The sequence below is a fragment of the Asterias amurensis genome, chromosome 19 (assembly GCF_032118995.1).
Source record: "Asterias amurensis chromosome 19, ASM3211899v1".
In the NCBI taxonomy this organism is placed as follows: domain Eukaryota; kingdom Metazoa; phylum Echinodermata; class Asteroidea; order Forcipulatida; family Asteriidae; genus Asterias; species Asterias amurensis.
Window position 1 is genome coordinate 2,224,833 of NC_092666.1, and position 21,123 is coordinate 2,245,955.

The following is a 21,123-nucleotide window of genomic DNA, read 5'->3' on the forward strand; positions in this document are numbered from 1 at the left end:
GTCAAAGACCAGTCTTTTCACTTGCTGTATCTCAACATATGCATAAAATAACAAACCTGTGAAGATTTGAGCTTGATTGGTTGTCGGAGTTGCGAGATAACTATGAAAGAAACCAGGGGATCACACTAAAGAGATACAATTTTTCATTTCAGATAATAGGATGTGCCATATTGGCTCGGGACTGACGTTATTTTTTTTCTCTCTCAGACTTTGACAGTTGTTTGAATTTTTATTCCTTTCCTCAGGTGGACTGACAATTTACAGAGTTGGACCAGAGGACGTCGGATGGTATCGATGTACTGCATCAAACAAGCATGGACAGGTCATCTCAAAGGCTTATCTAGCTGTCATTGGTAAGAACAAGAACAAGCCTATATATTTGGTTTGGGGTTACACCATATGTATTTCAACTTGCCAGGTAGATTTTGTTCTTTAGAGAACTGTCTTGCTTTATATTCTACTACCGCAGAGTAGAATTTTGGGAAATGATTTCTCGGTTCTGAAAAGAACTGTCCTGCTTTTTAACTACTACCGGGGGCACTATGTGGATTAGGTTTTTCAGTCCCTACCTGACTGCAAGGGTTTTCCATAAAATAATTCTCTAGGGTTTTCCTTCCACATCTAAAACTGAAACTTCCTTCCTTGTGTTCTAACTGTTAGATTCTTGGCTAGTACAGTGATTAATTTTGCTTTTCTGAGTGTCCTTGGCAGCACAACCAGAATAAATGAAATGAAATGAAACTACACTATGGCTGTACAGAAGTTATTTATTTGTTGATTTATTTGTTTTGTTGCAGAAAAAATAAGTACGACACCAGCACCTGAGATGAGTACAAGGCATGTTCTTAATCCTCCAGTGAATGATGACATCACAATCACGACCCAAACAACGGATGAACCAAATAAGCCAGGCACAGGTGGGTTCAAAAGTCGAATTTGTGCAACAGAGTGTTTTTTCTTTCAATATTTTTCAATAACCAGTTTAGCCGAAATGTTTACAGTTTTGTTATTTTATTCATAATGCTGGTTGCCATTATGTGAGAACACGGGTCTTTGACAATTACTTAATGTGTCCAGTGCCTTTAAAACCAAAAAGTTTCTAAGCACAGACAAATAATGCTTACTGCTAAAAGGTTATCAGTTTCAAATCAAGCTAATTTTGCAGAACAAAAAATTGTTAAGCAATATTTTGCTGCCTGAAGCAGCTTGACAAAAACAGGACCTTTTTCCTCCATCAATTTTTTATATATTCTTAATGAAATTCGCAACAGTTGAGCATTGTTCAACTCCTTCAAAGCATTCGCTGCGAAATTAGCTATGTGATGTCAAAATTCGCTTCGCATTTGCAGGAAGTATGAGCCGGGCTTTACCCCCCTTTTCTTGTTTCCTCCCTATTCAGTGCCTGACGCCCCCTCGAAGCCTTCCATCACTAAAACATCAGACACTTCCGTCGAGACGAGGTGGAATTATTATGGTACAATCGTTGTAACAAGCTTCACCGTGCAGTACAGGGATGTAACGTCGGTGGATGGGTGGGTGACGGCTTCTAACGTCATACCACCGAACCGCAGAATCTATGAAGTGCAGGGTCTTACAAAAGGTAGGGATTCAAGGGTAATTGATTCGGACATTGCATGGAGGGAGGTCAGGAGCATTGGACTGAAGCTCTGGTGTTTCTGATCAGCAGAGTGTTGGTTTAGAGTCCTGGGACCGATTTCATTGAGCTGCTTAGGCACAAAAGAAAGCTAAGCATAACAAAGTATGCTTACCAGAGCAAGGTTACCAGCCGAGCTACCATGTCACCTAATAGACCGATCCACTAAGCTCTGCCCCATTGCGTATTGACCAATCACAACGCAACGAAGGTCCGACAAATAAGGTCCGACATGTGTGCGCGTATCTTGGCACCTGCGGCAGAGTTGTGCAGAAAGGCATTCTTGCTCACACGTGCGTTGTGGGCGGAGCCTACTCGATCGGTCTATTGATCAGCAATATTTTCCTGCTTAAGCAGTTCTATGAAATTGGCACCTGGTCTTGACACAATTATGTCTCTTAGCGAGACACTTTTTATTGCAGACCTACCCAGATCTATATTTCTGCTAAAGTGGAGACGTGTTCTTTGTTAGCAGGCTTCCAGATGTCTTGTTGAAATCCTGTGTCAGGTTCTGAAGTTTCTAACACTGATCAAACTGTTTGGCTTACTTAGAAACTGATGGAACCTTCATGCCTTTGTGTAACACCTGTGTACTGCCTGACTAAAACCCGGTTCATACTTCCTGCGAATGCCAATCGTTTTATCAGCAAATGTTATGTAGGAGTTGAACGCAGTTCAACTATGCGACTTATTCGTTGTGAGTTTGTGAGGTAAAAACTTGTATCGCATTCGCATTCACAGGAAGTTTGAACCAGGCTTCATTCACATTCGCAGGAAGTATCAACTAGGCATTATATTAATGGTTTTACATTCCGTAGGTTGTGTATAGTATAGACGCATTCACCACATGATATCAGATAATAATAGTGAACTGTCTTCCCCATGCTATAGGTGCGACATACCGCTTCCTAGTCATCGCAGCCAATGAGCATGGAGAGAGTCTACCCAGCGAAATGTCAAATCGTTTCCTGATGCACGTTCCAGACAACCCTCCAATCCGACCCCCATTGGACCCTCCTAGGATCATTGACTGTAGGGCACTGAGCTCAACAACCATCCTCGTTGAATGGGAGGTCAGTTTTCAGAAATTATGATGGGAAATTCTGCTGGTGTGGCTGACACTGGCCATTTACAGTGCAGTGGGCCACTAAAGGTTGTCCTAGAGTGGCCATTTTGCATATTGCATCTTGAGAATATTACCCTGGGCCCAATTTCATAGAGCTGCTACGCACAAAAATTTGCTTAGCATGAAATTTCTTCCTTGATAAAAACAGGATTACCAACCAATTTTCAGTTTGCTGCAAATTGCTTGTTACATGGTATTCAGTAGTTGTTTGCTTATCCTGAAAATCCCGTGGAAATTTGGTTGGTAACCCTGATTTTGTCAAGGCAAAAATTTCATGCTAAGCAAATTTTTGTGCTAAGCAGCTCTATGAAATTGTGCCCAGGTCTGGCTGACACCTGCCTTTTATAATACAGAGCAAGTTTGATCTAGGGACTATAGTTGACTTAGATGGATTGCTCATGACGTCATTGACCACCATCTTTGATGAAAAACAATGGAAATGTGCATGCGTGTATGCACTGCGCATGACTCTCAGCCAATGATAGCCTTTCATGCATGCACGCTTCGTCAAAGTTGGTGGCCAATGCAAGGGTCTATTGTTGACCATTGAGCAATTTTGTCTGTTATTACCCAGGATGTATTTCTTGCATAGGTCACAATGGAACATTAACTTGTGGTTGGCAAATGGTCGCTGCTCGAAAATTGCCTATCTACAGAGTGTTGCCATTTAGAGGCCATTTTGTATATTCCATCTTTGGAAAATTACCCTGGTGTTTTGTTAGGCAATCTCTCATAATGAAGGATTATTATCAAAGTTGTGTTTTTATTCTTTCAATAGTTTGATCCTGAGTATCCCGATATCCCTGTGACCGGTTTCTATATCCACACTCGCAACACGGACAGCGACGATGACAATGACTACATCCGCACTCCGGTCAAGGGAATCGACGTCCGTCGTTACTACATCAACAACCTGGAGCCAGAGTTGACCTACGACATCAAGATGCAGACGTTTAACAGCGGAGGGGAAAGCCCCTTCAGTAATGTCGTCATCCGAGGAACTCTAGGTCAGTATTTGTTGTAGGGTTTTGATTAAGTTTTTGTGCGTGACATTGTAAGGCCAGTCGCGAAGGAGTGGTTTTAAGGTGATTATAAAGGGAGCAAAAAGGAAGAACACATTACTCTTAACGTCTCCTGACGATGACTAGAGCAAGCTAGTCGAAACGTTGAGACCAATTCAGAACTGACTCCGCCGCAGTACAGTTAATTACGATCCTATAAGCTAAAGTAGTAGTCCAGTCTATTTCTATACCATCTGCCCTGGTAATTTGTTAAAAAGCAGGACAGTTCTTTTCAGAACTGAGAAGTCTCCCGAACCTCCGATTATCTATTCCGCGGCAGTAGAAGAAAGCAAGACAGTTCCCTAAGAACAAACTCTACCTGGCAAGTAGATACACACATGGTGTTACCGCAAACCAAATATACAAGAACACATTAGTAAACCAGTATGTGTTGGCTGAAGAAAGTGGACTGGTTGTTTACTCTTTCACTGCTCACATAAGAATGAGCAACAAAGAGAACCACTGTGTTGGAGTTGCATTTCCTATTAGGTGCCTTAACAAATTAGAAGGCGGTGACCATGTTACTTGGATCACACCTAGCCAATCAGCTACATGTATGTAGGCTCTGGATGCCACATGGACAGTTTGAGAGGGTTGCATATGTCCACTCTTTCTAGGAAATGGGAACTTTTGTTGGGGTGATATTTACATACTCCTTTTGTAACGTCTGGGAGGTGCACTACAACATGAATCCCTACTATTTATTTACCTATTATTTACAACCATGAAATAAAATTAACTCAAATAAAAGTGAATATATTGTATTTTTCCTCTAATCTGCAGCTCAAGAAACTCCGCCGCCCCCGTTGATCGTCCCAGAGCCTAACCCATCCAACTCCCCCTCAGAAGGTATCCCCAACCTACCGGACGATGCCGAGCCCGATGCGGCTGCTGGCCAGGGAGAAGACATTCTCTACATCACTCTCGGCGTTGTGCTTGGCGCTATGCTTCTAGTCCTCATCATGTTTGGTGTCATGTGTATATGGAGAGCCAAACAGGTCAACAATAACAGGATGGCACGTAAGTATATTCATTGGTTTCCTAGATTATTTTGTTTGCCACGTTTGCTCTCTATAGCTGCATGTATTTTTGTGGTGCTGATGTTCGAAGAATTGGAGTCAATACAAATGAATAAAAACCAATGATAAAACTTATCGGATGTTTTACTTTCTATTTTTAGGTGACTTCCATTATGGGTATTATTGTGATGGGGCTTATCGCCATGCCAACGGGAACGCCTACAAGTTTGGCGGACACTACATGAATGGCAACGGGCCACCTGGCCATGGGATTGAAAATGTGCCGTATGGGGAGATGACTACGTCTGCTGATCCTCGACCTCTCTATACCATGCCACAGGTAAATATACATGGATGATAATGAATGGACAGACAGTAGGAGGGTTGACTATGTACTATTTATGTATTTGCTACGTGATATCATATTGCTTGCTGGCATGTTTCACATGTGATTCAAAACCACAGTGGATGATATTGGATGGTCAGACAGTAGGAGGGTTGACTCTGTACTATGTAGATGCATTTACTGCATGATGTCACATTGCAGGCAGGCTCGCTCATGATGTTGAATGGTCAGACAGTAGGAGGGCTGACTATGTACTATGTAGATGCATTCACTGCATGATGTCACATTGCAGGCAGGCTCGCTCGCTCATGATGTTGAATGGTCAGACAGTAGGAGGGTTGACTCTGTACTATGTTGATGCATTCACTGCATGATATCATTGCAGGCTGCAATGTTTCATTTATGATTCAAAAACACAGTGGACTATATTGAGTGTCAGACAGTAGGAGGGTTAACTATGTACTTTCTAGATGCATTCACCACTTGGTATCAAGTTGCAGGCTGGTGTAGTTTATCAATTAAACCAAGTGGATGATATTGAATGGTCACCAAGTAGAAGGGTTGACCGTGTACAGATGCATTCACCACTTGATATCAATTTGCCGGCAGGTTTAGTTTATCTATCAGTCAAGCACAGTGGATACATTTAATGGTCATACTGTAGGAGGGATGACTGTGTACTGTATACATGTAGATGCAATCACCCCTCGATATCATATTGCAAGTTGGCATAGTGTATCATTCAAAATCATATTTGATGATATAGAATGGTCAGACAGTAGGAGGGTTAACTCTTTACTTTTATATCATATAGCAGTTTCCGGTCCCCTTTTCACTTACCGAGCCTCTTCTCTCTTTGTAACAGGACAACTTGGACGAAGGAAACTTCTTCCCGGGTCTTTCACCGCAGACGTCTCCCGTCCCAAACGGCCATGCCCCAGGCCACGCCCTCCACCCACCCACTGCGCCGAACGAGAACACAAACTCCAATCACAGCAGCGTTTCATCAGAGCACCTCTATGCGAACGGTAGCGTTAAGAGTCTACACAGCTCTTTGGACCGGGACGGAGTTCAGCGGGGATTGGTCTACGGGGGTCAAGGGTCATATGGCACTGGGAATCGGCCGGTTTGTCCGAGCAGACATCACAAGGGGGAGCACGGGAGGAAGAAGAAGGCAGAGGGCAGGACAAGTCGAGAAGGTAAAGAAAGAATATAAACAAGAAAACTATAAGCCACACTTCTGCTGTCGACGGCATGTGCAAAATGACAATACTTTGACCTCAAGTGAGGCTGCTTTGTTATTGTGGCTTGACTTGGCGGAGCAGTCTAGTTCATCGGACTCAAGCTCTGGTGTTGACAGCAGCAGAGTGTGGGTTTGAATCCCCGTTGTGACACTTTGTTCCCTTACACCAGACACTTTACCACAACTGTTTTGTAAACAGTTGGGAAGGTAGTGCATCCCGTTCTTTGTTGCCCTTCTTGTTCAAGATGTTCATTAAAATATTTAAATATTTAACACCTTTTTTTTCCCCTCACAAAAATGTAATCTTCTTTGCACCCTCTTTCCCCCTTGAACCACATAGGCACAGACAGTGAAGTTGGTTCCGATGTCCCTTCGTCAAGGAATAGCTTCGCACCTGTTGCATCATCAACAGCGCCCTCATCTGGTCAACAGACATCCAGTCCAAACCCAGCCACTAATGACGTCAATGCAACAAAGCCTCATAAAGGGTCACATGACTCGCTCAGCCAATCACAACAAAGCGATTCATGTCGAAATGTCATACATTCTGACATATAGTATTTTATTGCACAGGGTGGTTTTATTTAGTATATAATATTTTAAAAACCTGCCCACCCCTTGCAGACCAAAATGGACGCTTCATATTACTGTCAAACAGTGGAGCTTACATTGTTTTTAGGGGTGTTATTTTTTAAGTTGAGTTTTTTTTTACACAAGAAATTTCAGGGTTTTATGTTTTGTAAATATATCCTGTATAAATATTAATGTGGCTGATTTTAGACGTTTCGAAGAACAATACTCGATTTTTAATTGCAAAGTTTCATGTTTTGAACTGGTTAACGGATTAATTGTTGGTGCAAAATTGTCCAATCAAAAGGGCTGTTTCAAAGTGAACTTCTTCCCACCAATGAACAGTGAGCTTCCAGATGATTTTTGAAAAACATGTTCAATAATACACTCTTGTGAGTCAGGCAGAAAACATGATCTAATAATATGCAAATGAGCCTCATGAAATTATTCAGATCAGCTCATAAATATGCATCACATGAATATGATTCTTAAATCTCATGAATATGTAGCAAAACCTGGTGAATATGCAGCAGCTGTTTTAAATATGTAAATCAATCTCTTCCCAAAGACATCCCTCCATTACCGAATTGCTTGTGCCTTCGATTTCAGTCAACTCTCTTTTTATGAATTTTTGTTATTTTATTTCTTTTTTTTTCCTGAAAAATTTTGGTTTTGATTTTTGCACTCTGATTTTCAAAGCACAATTGTTTTTGTTTTTATCAAAAAAATCACGCACGACAAATTGTTTGCTCTTTCGGGTCAAGATTTCACTAACTATTCCTTGTGTGATGTTTTTGTTTAAATAATTTTATTGAGTTTATGCATATTTGGTTATTCATGTATGCAAACTTGCTTATGCATATTAATTATCTCCTCCAGTTAAGATTATCACTGCCATTTTAAGAAAGGAATATTGGTGTTGATTTTTTTTTATATGAATTGATTTTATATTGTAGCATTGCTAACCTATGCAAGAGCTGTGAGTTTAAATCCTATAAAACCAAAACCAGAGGCTGCTAAAATTCCAAAATTAATACAAATCAATCCTCCATTATTGGTCTGAATTTGTTTATTTTACATTCACTGCCTCAAACATTCAAATGCACTTGTGACTTTTAGGGGAAAAGTATTGTATTTCAAATGCATTTAAGTAAGACTATGACAGTTCTCTGATTCGGAGCTCCCATCTCCTTCCATGAAGTCTAAGAAAAAGCCTGGTTCGTTATAAACTTAAGCAACAATTTAAACCATGGCGCACTCATTATGCTAATTTATGTATGTCAAAGGTCAACCCTTAAGTCCTATATATTATTCATATATTTGTGTATATAAGATAGAGGCAATACACTGTACATTATTGTAATTATGTAATCATACATATTTTATGTGACGGTTTCCTTGTACAGATCTAGCCTGCCGTTGTTTTTCTACTATTTATTTATCGCCACTTGTATTGCAGTGGATGTACAGAGGTTACTGTACAGGTCGGAGGTCACCGTAAAGGTCATTTGAGTAAACATTTTGTGGCGAAATTTGTGTAGGGTCAATTAAACAGAGAGATACTTCAATGAAAGTGCTCGAAGCAGAAATGTAAATCGCTGAGCGGGTTTGCCTGCGCCAAGGCTTGATTTGATGTTGGTGCTTTTGATAAAAAAAATAATCAACACTTGATGACACATTTGTTGACCAAAAATTTCTCTTTGTTTCACCAATGTTTGGACTGACAAAGTTGTTCCACCAATGTTTGGACTGACAATGTTTCCAGGTTGTCAAACCATCTGGTACACCTTGTTAATATCCTTTGTGTCAGAAAGTAGACATGCTCATACCAAATGTGTATTTTTAAACATTTCAAAGGTTCCAAAGAATTGTTTGTTTTGTCGTTCTCTGCATATGTAAGCAGTAAGCACCATAATAAAACCAGGCTCCAACATTGGCCGTCAGCCTTTTTGAATTAGTGTGCTTTGAAAACTTGGGTTAAAATGTCAGTTGAACTAACAGCTTGGGCCTTTTACAAACCCCAGCTTTGGCACTGGCTTGGGTATTGTTACAACATTGAAGCAGTGCATTTTCCACGAAGCCTGAAGCCGGAGACAAGGTTTTGGAAAAACACTGAAGTTCTTGTGTAATTGGCCCTGTTGTTTACTTAAAGCTGTATATTGTCTATGTATTAGTGAAGTGTATTTTCCAATTAAATTTCTTTTTTTTATCTGAAATACTTATGTGAACTTCAAGGAACAGCTTTATGATCATGTCAGTGAATTTGTGGACAAAGGATAGGCTCAGATTAGCTCAGTTTGTTTGGTTTAACATTTTGTTTTTAATTAATGAATCACAATCATTAAGAATTTTGTTTGAATTTGTCATGACAGTTGAACGACTGTTACTAAAAGCTAGCATGTAAAGTTGAATGGCGGTTTGTAACATGTCGTGGAAGCATGCACGTTGGTTGACTACTTGTAAGCGTGTCATTCAAGCATGCATGTTGAGTGACTAGTAAACTTGTTACGCAAGCATGCAAGTGGGGTGACTACTTGTGCACATCTCATACAAGTATGTAAGTTGGATGACTACTTGTAAACAAGCATGCAAGTTGGGTTACTAGTAAACCAGTCATGCAAGCATGCAAGTTGGGTTACTAGTAAACCAGTCGTGCAAGCATGCAAGTTGGGTTACTAGTAAACCAGTCATGCAAGCATGCAAGTTGGGTTACTTGTAAACCAGTCATGCAAGCATGCAAGTTGGGTTACTTGTAAACCAGTCATGCAAGCATGCAAGTTGGGTTACTAGTAAACCAGTCATGCAAGCATGCAAGTTGGGTTACTTGTAAACCAGTCGTGCAAGCATGCAAGTTGGGTTACTAGTAAACCAGTCATGCAAGCATGCAAGTTGGGTTACTTGTAAACCAGTCATGCAAGCATGCAAGTTGGGTTACTTGTAAACCAGTCATGCAAGCATGCAAGTTGGGTTACTAGTAAACCAGTCATGCAAGCATGCAAGTTGGGTTACTTGTAAACCAGTCATGCAAGCATGCAAGTTTGATGACTATTAGTAACATGCTATGCAAGCATGCACATGCAGGCAACACTCTCTGCTTTTTGTATGCTGCTAGGCTTTAACAAACGACACCCTCTAGCAGTGTCTCTACATTTTTTGTGTGTAGCCTTTGATGTCTTTTCTAATTCACAACTGACATGGTTTTAACGCTTGTTCTGTTTGTTATCTTTGTCCTCCAGAGGGACTTATTAAATGCAGCTACATGTATACTCTTTTATCTTGTAAATTAAGGAATTTGTGGGCTAATCATTCAAATGTTAACAGTAGCTTCTTTTGTGGCAGCTGCCCTGTTAAATCATTGCGAGTACAAATTTCTAAGAAAATGCATACTTTTTAAAGAGGACAAATCTTGATTGCAGTCCTGTTCATTGTGGTGGTTATAAGTCTCTGCTGGGATTCTGACTCTGGGGGAATGGAACCTACAACCCATGCATTCTAGAGCAGGTGTTTCTTCATAACCTCTAGACCACAGAGTTCATACAGTAATTGTTAATTTAAAAGTAACTTTGTAAAATAAAGGAACCAGCATTCAGTATTCAAAGGGTGTAGTTTTTTCTATGTAGAACAATGGGGATTAATGTTTTTGAGAGGTCCGTGGTAGGAAGCTTAAAGGCAGTGGACACTATTGGTAATTACTAAGAAATAATTATTAGCAATTACCATAAAACCTTACTTGGTAACGAGTAATGGGGAGAGGTTGATGGTAAAAAACATTGTGAGAAACTCCCTCTGAAGTGGCATAGCTTTTGAGAAAGAAGTAATTTTCCACGATTTTAATTTCGAGACCTCAGATTTAGAATTTGAGGTCTCGAAATCAAGCATCAGAAAGCACACAACTTCGTGTGACAACAGTGTTTTTTCTTTCATTATAATCTCGCAACTTTGATGACCAGTGGAGCTCGAATTTTTACAGGTTTTTTATTTTATGCATATGTTGAGATACAACAAAAGAGAAGACTGGTCTTTGACAATTACCAATAGTGTCCACTGCCTTTAATGTAAATAAGCCACAGATCTGTTGAAGGTCAATGTTTTCACTGTGCTGAAATGTGGTAGCAGGTACATTACATTGTACTGATAACCAGCTAAATTCAATATGATTAACATAGTTTTTGACTGGCTCCTCCCCCCCCCCTCATTTCTGCCAAGCCGAGGATATTTTTAAAGTGGTATTTACATTTGTCCATTTATTTGTTATTGTTAATTACTGTTATTACTGTTGTTACTTATTTTTTTTAAAAGCATTTTGAAATTAAGTACTCGGGACTCATTTTTAAACTGAGATTTTCTTCTTATAAGAGAAATTTATTCAATTTTGCCATTACACACACAAAACTACAAAACGTTATTCAAATTAGCTGATCATGTGTAAGGGAAAACAATGAACAACGGGTGATGTTTTAACAGGAATATTGTGCATTTGTCTATCCAGCTTATTTCATTTGCAGCAATTGAAATAAGCTACAGTGTTTACTGGGTCTTTAAATGCTATTTTCCTGCCACTTAATCTCCACATGTAGAAGCATGGAAGGACCACAGAGTTGCTCTATGCAACAGCTGTTGCTGTAGAAGACAAAATCGGACAAAGCATTGTTTTTGCTGGTCACCCAAATTTTGTTTATTTTTATATAGCACTCAAATCCGTCACTAAGTGACACCCATGTCACTTGAACATTATTACATGTGGTCACTTTAGGCCTTAATTCATTCCTTAAAGACAGTGGACACTATTGGTAATTGTCAAAGATCAGTCTTCTCACTTGGTGTATCTCAACATATGCACAAAATAACAAACCTGTGAAAATTTGAGCTCGATTGGTCGTCGGAGTTGCAAGATAACTATGAAAGAAAGAAAAAACACCCTTGTCACACGAAGTTGTGTGCTTTCAGATGCTTGATTTCAAGACCTCAAATTCTAAACCTGAGGTCTCGAAATCAAATTCGGGGAAAATTACTTCTTTCTCGAAAACTACGTCACTTCAGAGGGAGCTGTTTCTCACAATGTTTTATACTGATAATTATTTTGATTAATTACCAATAGTGTCTACTGCCTGTAAACCATCTCAGCTCCCTGATTATTGGAAGTTAAGAAAGTAGAGGAATGGTCCAAGTACGCCCAATACACAGGGCTAATAATGTGTAAAGCGCCTTGATCTAGCTACTAGGATATGTGCACTTTAATAACAAGTTAATATTATTCCTAAAAATTTGACCCCGGCCAAAAGTGGCTTGAGTTTTCTTTTTTTTGAGTTGGGAGGTTAAATGTTTCCAGACTTATCTAAAATGCTAAAGGATGCGAAGCTATGAGCTTAAGAAAAAACTGCTCAACCACACTCGAATTAGTGTTTACCCTTTTTTGTGACATGGAGGCTGGTTTTTCTGTTATGTTATATTTGTCATATTTTAATGGCAGCTTATTGAAACGTTACAATTATGTAACAAATTTTACTAGTATTTGTAAATGAGTATGTGCAGAGATTATTGAATATAAAAATGGTATGCTTCATCGATGTTAAGTTGATGTGTCTTGCTGTGGTGTCTTCTGTTCACTCCCCTATTCAACAACCAGCATCACTACACTCTAAAAACTAAAGAGTTGAATCCCACACTTGCATGAGTTCGGTGATGAGTGACTACACTTTGAAAGCGTTGAATCCAGCATTTTATATGTTAAATCCAGCATTTTAAAGTATTCAGTCAACAATTTAAGTGCCAGTTAAAAAGCTGATCCAACAATTCCAAGGAATATTTTTGAGAAATGTTGAAATAACACTTAAATTGTTGAATATTAACCCTTTTTGCGTTGGATCAAACATTTTAAATGCTAGATCCAACGCTGGATCCAACACTTTCAAAGTGTAGTCACTCACCAAACTCAGGCAAGTGTTGGGTTCAACTCTTAAGTTTTTAGACTGTAGCCCTACTAAGTTTTGGCGGACTCTGTCTAGCCCTTTGAGATATGGCGGACACTATAAGTGCAATGCTTGGTTTTGGGGCCGGGTGTACACAGACAAATTTACCCGAACCTAATAAAAGACTTTCAGGACGCTTGGTGGCAGCAAACTTACCAGGTAAAATCCATGGTTCTCGGTAATGTGCGCACGCTCAGAACTACGTAAACAATGTAAATTCACCTGTTAAGTCTGCTGCCACCTAGCGTTTCAAGGTCTCCCATTGAATTGTGTCCACCATTCCTCAAAATGGCGTAGGTGGGCATGTAACTAGGAGGAGCTCCACCCTCCTGACCCGACCTCATTGAGTGTTGTTCTTAAAAAGGAGCTGTACAATTATTGAAGATCAAGATCGAGATAAAGTGTATGGCCCCTTTCGAATCCAAGGCTTCGGCTTTGGATTCGGCTTCAGGCTCTGTTCTCTCATCAGAAACCCCGAGCACTTACGCAAAGCAAGCGCATTGTCAAAACAATCGCAGGGCAAAGCTAGCCTGAGCCAAATCCAAAGCCGAAGCCGGGGTTTCGAAAAGACCATGTTCAATGTGCATGTGTTTTTTGCATGATTGGCGAGCCAAGGATTCTGGGAGAAATCCAAGGCAAGTAACACCAGCAACAATCATGGCACACTAATATTTGAAGCAAGTAGTAGGGGCTTCCCTTTGCAACTACAAAACCCTGGCCTAATGGAAACTACATCATGGCGTCCATGTTGGCAGTCTTCTATTTTGTTAACTGTACTCGGTTTCCCAAGATGCATTGCAGTATAGTTTTACTGGATTATTCATGTGAACTATCATGTGTTAAATTTTAAATGTTGGTTGTCTGGAATTTGGCGCACTACCAGGAATAACAAGTGTTGTCCACCATTGAGCAAAACATTCAGAATTAAAATATTATTTTATTCTGGTTATTTTGAAAAACAATGTAATTATCTTGAAAAGTGTAGTATCTTGCCTGCCACGAATTGCCCTGGAATGTACAAGACTCTTTTTTTTGTAAACAAAGGTTATATTACCATAGACCATGCATGGTCTATAGCTTTGATAAGTTATTAACAAAGGCGAACGGTGAGCGCAAACTTGAAAAACAAAATGGCCGCCCAAAAGACTCTTTAGCTTTCTTACATTGTTGACGAAACCAATCTGCATAATAATAGCAAGGTAGCTTAAACATAACCCCATTCCAGAAGACTTCCTACGATGAAAATAAGGTAGAGGAACACAAAGTCCAAATTAACCAAAATGTCAGCGTGGTGGTGTGCTTTTAAAAAACACGTGGCATGTCGTCTTGTAGTCAGACGATAAAAACATCCTCCAAAAAGTGTGTTTATAGGCTGACAAATGTTTCTAAACATTGGAAAGATTCGCAAACATAGTTCTAAACATGATAAGGTTTGCAAAATAGAAGAAAATAAAGCTTTTGCTAAACATACTTGCGAAAAACAAGGTTTCAACGAAGCTCAGTTGTGGTTATGTCACAACCAGCCCAACGGGTTGCATGCGCTCGCTATTGAGGAAAAAAGGTTGCTCCCTAAGTATCAGTATTTCCCCTTAGTAATATTTTTGCATCTGAGTAGAACGTCTTATGAATTTCATGACTGTCTACGAAGTATTTCCAAGGGGTAAGTGTGACGCTACAGGCCTATTTGCCGTTTGATGACGTCGCCAACTGTTAAAGGAACACGTTGCCTTGGATCGGACGAGTTGGTCAAAACAAAAGCGTTTGTAACCGTTTTTTATAAAATGCATATTGTTGGAAAGATGTTTTAAAAGTAGAATACAATGATCCACACAAGTTTGCCTTGAAATTGCGTGGGTCTACTTCACTCTACTTACCGGTAGAGTCGAATTACTAATTTGCATATTCCCCTATGCCGCGAGGCAGAATGCTAAGACTTTTACACACAATAGCGCCCTCCACCGTCCTACCCATAACGCCCCGCGACATGCCCGTCACGGAGTCGTCCTCTTTTCTCTTAGCCGCGAGTGGGTGAGGTTGTGTTTTAAATCTGTTCCAAAGTTCAACCGTTATAACTAAACCTTTCCTCGCTAAGAGTGCTTATAAAGACTTGATAATTGTAGAGTTGTTGTTGTTGTAGTGAGTTGTGAAATAAACTATAGTTTGATTTCGTTGATAAATAATGAGTAGTGTTAAGAAACTGGGGAGGGCTTCGGCTGTCGCTACTGGGGTTACGTCCGTTTCCCCGGGACAGTCCGAGCTCTCGGGGGGCTGCACCGGCGACACTCCGTCGCCCGGCTTGCAGCCCTCCAGCCGGCCCACGCAGCCTCTGTCGGCTACGTCGGCTGGATTACCCACCGATCAAAGAGGGGTTGCTTCCCGCTCCCCCTCTTCGGTCAGTGTGCGTGGGTCGACCCAGTCGAAGGTCAAACGCCCCGGCAAGGCCAAGAAGAACGGTGCCGGGGCAGCGACCAAGAGAGGCAGGGCAAAAGGTGGCTCCGTTCCGAAGCGCACCGCCCACTCTCCCAGCACCGCCTCGGGGTCTCTGCAGCCGGAGGGCATCCCCCCTCCGCACGGCTCAGAATACCCGGCCCGCACCGACACCGTGGATTCCCCCACGACGGTTGGTGACGGCCTTTTGCGAGGTTTTAAGACCCACAAGGCACCTGCCCACGCCATAGGCTGTGGGGCGCTGGCCATGGGGAGAAGGATTATGGGTGCGGAGTCGGGTACCTGGGACTCCCCCGGGATACCCCACTCACAGGGCCCGCCCTCGTCTTCGGGTTTCACCCGTTGTTCGGGCATCCCTGTCACTCAAGTTTCCTCAGAGAGAGCCTCGGATTCGTCCTGTGAGCGGGTACCGAATAAGCGGCAGAGGTCCAGAAAAGACCGTCATCTTCGGTCGTCTGACGACTCCTCTCCTGACGGCCATAGGAAACATCATCGGGGTAGCGAGCCGCTCTCCCGAGACGAATTCCTCACGGCTTTCCAAACCTTAGCGGCCTCAATATCCGGCCGGCGCGAGGTTCAGGAATTTTCCCAATTTTCGGGACCGTACACCCAGCCCGACCAATCCGGTCATGGCTGGGTGCGCCAGGATCGAGGCGGCGTGCCGTGCACGGTCAGCCGGCCACCGGCCTCCCCTCCCAGTCACCGTCCCACGGTCACCACACAGGAGGTTGCATGGGGTGTGATGGAACAGGGTGATGTGCGGTCACGCACGGTGTGCACGTCCACAGTCCCAGACGGGGATTAGCATACACCCCTCTGGATCCTTTGTATCCGATCGGGATGCAGAACACCATGATTTGTTAGACACAGCCCTGCCTTTGGGTCAACAATCAGTGAGTGTATCCGACCCCCCCGGGTCCGGCGGCTCGTCCCCGGAAGAGGACGAGTTGACCACGGCAGTTCAACGGCTTTCGATTGCCGAAACTGAATTGCGCCTTGTCCAAAGGGACATGGCCCGGGTGTTAGGTCTCCCAGCCGAGGAAGCGGGGGACGCCCCCGAGGAACGACGGTCTTTTAAGAGAAGGACTGGCCCCACTCCGAGGAGTGGGAATGTTTTCCCGGCGATGCCGCTAGACCGGGTATGCGCTGACCGCATCGAAGGCATCATGTCGGCATCCTCTTGGACGGCCTACCCCAAGCGGGCGGATTTATATTACCGATTTCCCCCCGGGGATTTCGATAAATATTTCTCGACCCCAGTCCTGCCGGACTCGGCGGCAGACAAGCTGACCGCAGACAGGGGGGCAACCTCTTCTAAACTTCCCTTCGCCGACAAGGCGCGGGGGAAGTTGGAAGAAGCAGCCAGGAAGATAGACTCAGCATCACGCTTTGGCATGCGAACGTCGTCTTTTTTGCTCCTTCTGTCCGAGTACCTCACGCTTGCCGGCGACGAGGACTCGGCAATCCCAGCGGACATGATGGTGGCGGCCCTCCACTGCCTGGATAATGGCCTGCGCACGGTCCTAGACCAGTTTACGAGGGTTTCAACCCTAGCAACATCTGCACGTAGGGCAAACGTCCTAGACGCTCTGTTCCTCCCGTCCGTCGGGGCTCGCAAACGACTTGATGCGCTCCCCCTAACGGGACGAGACCTGTTTGCAGGGAAATTCCAGGAGTCCATGGAGGCCGAAGCCAGACGCCTCAAGGCCACGGATAAAATCAACTTAAGGAAGCCGCGGACCTCTGTACCGGCGGCAAGGAAGGGCAAACAAGCCTCCTTTGTGATTCCACGTAGGCGCCCACAGAGACCCGCCCGTGGCGGTTTTCGTGGGAACCAAGGACCACCGAACGCACGCACGCCGGCCCAAGGCCAACAGCGGGCCCAGCCGGGCCGTGGTTTTCGTGCGTCCGCCCCCCGGTACCCCGGGGCGTGGCGGAAGTGACCTCCCGGTCTCCAGGCGACCTCCCGCCGACGGACCCGTGGGAGGCCGCCTTCAGGAATTTTTGGGGTCCTGGGCTCAGATCACGTCCGACAGATGGGTCCTCGAGACGATCGAGTACGGCTACGCACTCGAGTTCACGAGGACCCCCCCGTTGGACATGCTGGTTCGGCCAACGCCCACCCCGTCCGACCCTCTCAAGCGCCGTGCCCTCGAAGGGGAGATCAGTTCCCTTCTCCTCAAGCGGGCAATACGCGTTGTCCCCGACCAGGGGACACGGACGGGGTTCATGTCCACTTTCTTCTTAGTTCCCAAGAAGGAGGCGGACGCTTGGCGGCCGATCCTGAATTTAAAGCCCCTAAACCGATTTATCCGCCCAAAGCGCTTCCGCATGGAAACGCTGCGGGCAATCCTCGAATCAATCGAAACGCCCGCATGGGGGGCGAGCTTGGACCTTCGGGACGCTTACCTCCATGTCCCCGTCAGGGCCGAACACCGCAAATTCCTGCGCTTCCTCTACAACGGAACGCTATACGAATTTGGGGTGCTCCCCTTTGGGCTGTCGACCTCCCCTCGGGTTTTCACCCGAGTGGTACGGGCGATCGGGGCAGCACTTCGGAGACGAGGACTGCTGATTTTTCAATACCTCGACGATTGGCTGATTGTGGGCCGATCGCGGGAGGCAACGGACGCGGCGCTTACACTTACTTGGCGCCTCACGTCCAGCCTGGGGTTTCTCATCAACTCCGAGAAATCGCACCCGATCCCCTCTCAGGTGCCCACCTTTCTCGGGGCGGCTCTCGACCTTCAGAGGGGGCTAGCCCGCCCTTCGGCGGAACGGGTACAGAACTTACAGCAGTGCGTGGCCCTTTTCCTGGGGGCTACGGTGGCGCCAGCGGTAGCCTGGCTCAAGTTACTCGGTCTTATGGCCAGCATGGTAGACCTAGTAGATTTCTGCAGGCTGAGGATGAGACCTATCCAGCTCCATCTCCTCTCCTACTTTCGGCCCAGCCGTCATTCGGTCAACCTCCCGGTGCCTACCACGCCGTGGCTGACCCCCCACCTTCAATGGTGGGTGGAGGACGCCAACCTTACACGTGGTCGGGTGTTCCGCCCGCCCCGACCATCAGCGACCGTCGTCACCGACGCGTCTCTGTACGGCTGGGGGGCGACCCTCGACCCCTGCCAGATAGCGGGGGTGTGGGGCCCGGAACACCACTCGACCCACATCAATGTCCTGGAAATGCTGGCGGTCCGGAATGCCCTCCAGCATTTCCGGGCAAAGCTAGTGGGGCAGGCCGTCCTGGTGCGCTCCGACAATGCTACAGTGGTAGCGTATATCAATCACCAGGGGGGCACCCGGTCGGCCCGGCTGTGTGCACTGGCATGGGACCTGATCCACTGGTGCATACAGCAGGGGATCGCCCTGTCGGCGGTGTACATCTCGGGGAAGGAGAATGTCACGGCCGACGCTCTTTCCCGGGGCTGGATCGTCCCGACAGAATGGTCCCTCCGCCCCTGTGTGGCCCAGTCGCTCTTCCTGCTTATCGACCGACCTCATGTGGATCTGTTCGCCTCTCGGATGAACAATCAACTGCCGATCTACTGCGCCAGGGGCCCCGACCCCGGGGCATGGCGGATCGACGCTCTGACTATACGATGGGAGGGGCTGTTGGCATACGCCTACCCGCCCATCTCCCTCATTTCACGGGTGCTGACAAGGATCGAGCAGGATCACTGCAAAGTTCTCCTGATCGCCCCTTTCTGGCCCCGACAGCCCTGGTTCCCACGGCTGGTCAGGCTCCTGGTACACAGGCCGGTAGTTCTCCCACAGCGCCCGGACCTCATATACCAGCCCGGGTCCAGAGTAGTGCATCCGACTCCGAGGGACCTGCACCTGACGTGCTGGGTGCTGTCACAAGATCCCTCAGAGCAGCGGGCCTTTCGAGACGGGCTGCGGAAGTTGCCGCCCAGTCCCGAAGGGCCTCAACCCGAAGAGTTTATGACTGCCGACTACGCCATTTCTTTAAATGGTGTAGGCGGCGAGCTATTCATCCCGCCGATACTTCTGTAGAGGAAGTCGGGGATTTCCTCCTGTATCTTTTTGATAGCGGGCTGGCAACGGCCACGGTGAAAAATTACCGTTCGGCCATTGCTGCAGTCCACGGAGGATTCACCGACGGCTCGACAGTCTCAGATAACCAGGCGATTGGACAGCTGACTAAGGGGATGTTTGTCACCCGTCCCCCGGTGCGCAAACTGGTCCCATCGTGGGACCTCTTTAGCGTGCTGTCAGCACTAACAAAACCCCCTTTCGAGCCGCTGAGTGGGGCCACGCTACTACATCTAACGATCAAAGTGGCCTTTTTGTTAGCGGTCGCTACGTCTCGCCGACGTAGCGAGCTGCACTCCCTTACGGTGGCGGCGGGGCACATCCGGTGGGAACCCGGAGGTGTCCGCCTGGTCCCTGCGGCGGGGTTTTTAGCCAAAAATCAATCCAGTGCTTTCGAACCCCCGGATATTTTTGTTCCCGACCTTAAAACCTTTTCGGCGGTCGCGGGGGACAAGCTTTGGTGCCCGGTACGGGCCCTAAAGTGGTACATCGATCGCACAAAGTCAATCCGAACCGGCCACGAACAGCTGTTCGTGTCCACGGTTCCACCATTCCGACCAGCGTCCCGCGATACAATCGCGCGTTGGATAGTCACAGCCATCCGCTCGGTGCCGGGCGGATGGCCAGCGTCCGATGGTCCAGTTCATGCCCACGAAGTACGGGGGGTGTCGGCCTCATGGGCTTTCTTTAAAGGGGTCTCCATGAGTGATATTACAGGGGCGGCCTCCTGGAAGAGCCCGTCCACGTTCTCTGACTGCTACCTGAAGGACGTTCTACAGGTGGATGGGAGAGCGGGTAGAGCGGTTTTACAGGCGGCCAGCCGAGCTGCAAAGCCAGGACAAGCTCCACCTCGGCAGTCACGTGTTTAGGTGAGTTCTTCCACGGTAATACAATGCTAACATTACTTATAATGTTTTGTTCACCCGTGGGACGATACCCCCTGTACGTTTTGGGCATGGACCACTATCGGGCCTAGCGGCCGCGAAGCGTTCTCTGAATTTTGAGCGCGCCGGGGTCCTACGCCCCCCCCCCACTTAAGACATGCAGTAGCACCGCGTATACCCACCGCCTTTCCTCGGTGCGAGTCTATGCAAATTAGTAATTCGACTCTACCGGTAAGTAGAGTGAAGTAGACTCCCCCCCCACAGTAGTGTGGATGGGGTCTACGAACGAATACTTACCGGTAGAGTATCCCTCCCTCCTTCCCCACATACTCGGTCCTTGGGTGCTTACATTTAGTAGGGCTCATCGAAAAGAGGACGACTCCGTGACGGGCATGTCGCGGGGCGTTATGGGTAGGACGGTGGAGGGCGCTATTGTGTGTAAAAGTCTTAGCATTCTGCCTCGCGGCATAGGGGAATATGCAAATTAGTAATTCGACTCTACCGGTAAGTATTCGTTCGTAGACCCCATCCACACTACTGTGGGGGGGGATTTTCCTGTTACTGTGCGAACTAACATGGTCGGCCATTTATGGGAGTCAAAATTTTGACCCCCATAAATGGCCGACGTGTTAGTCGACGAGGTAAAAGGAAAACCACGCAATTTCGAGGCATGTTTGTGTGGATCATTGTATTCTACTTTTACAACATCTTTCTAACCATATGCATTTTATAAAAAACGGTTACAAACGC

General features: G+C 45.5%; 1 protein-coding gene across 6 annotated transcripts in view; it reads left to right on the forward strand.

Annotated features, from left to right (window-relative positions):
* Window positions 1-10,886, forward strand: part of LOC139951729 (cell adhesion molecule-related/down-regulated by oncogenes-like) — a 148,121-nt gene extending 137,235 nt beyond the window's left edge. For all 6 annotated transcript variants that reach the window (XM_071950777.1, XM_071950779.1, XM_071950778.1 and 3 more), the window contains 9 exons: window positions 246-353; window positions 798-917; window positions 1,400-1,600; window positions 2,546-2,727; window positions 3,559-3,787; window positions 4,625-4,861; window positions 5,022-5,200; window positions 6,072-6,405; window positions 6,790-10,886. In XM_071950777.1, coding sequence (XP_071806878.1) covers window positions 246-353; window positions 798-917; window positions 1,400-1,600; window positions 2,546-2,727; window positions 3,559-3,787; window positions 4,625-4,861; window positions 5,022-5,200; window positions 6,072-6,405; window positions 6,790-7,007 — 1,808 coding nt within the window. In that variant the 3' untranslated portion in view covers window positions 7,008-10,886. The remainder of the gene's footprint in view (window positions 1-245; window positions 354-797; window positions 918-1,399; window positions 1,601-2,545; window positions 2,728-3,558; window positions 3,788-4,624; window positions 4,862-5,021; window positions 5,201-6,071; window positions 6,406-6,789) is intronic.
* Window positions 10,887-21,123: the final 10,237 nt, after the last annotated feature.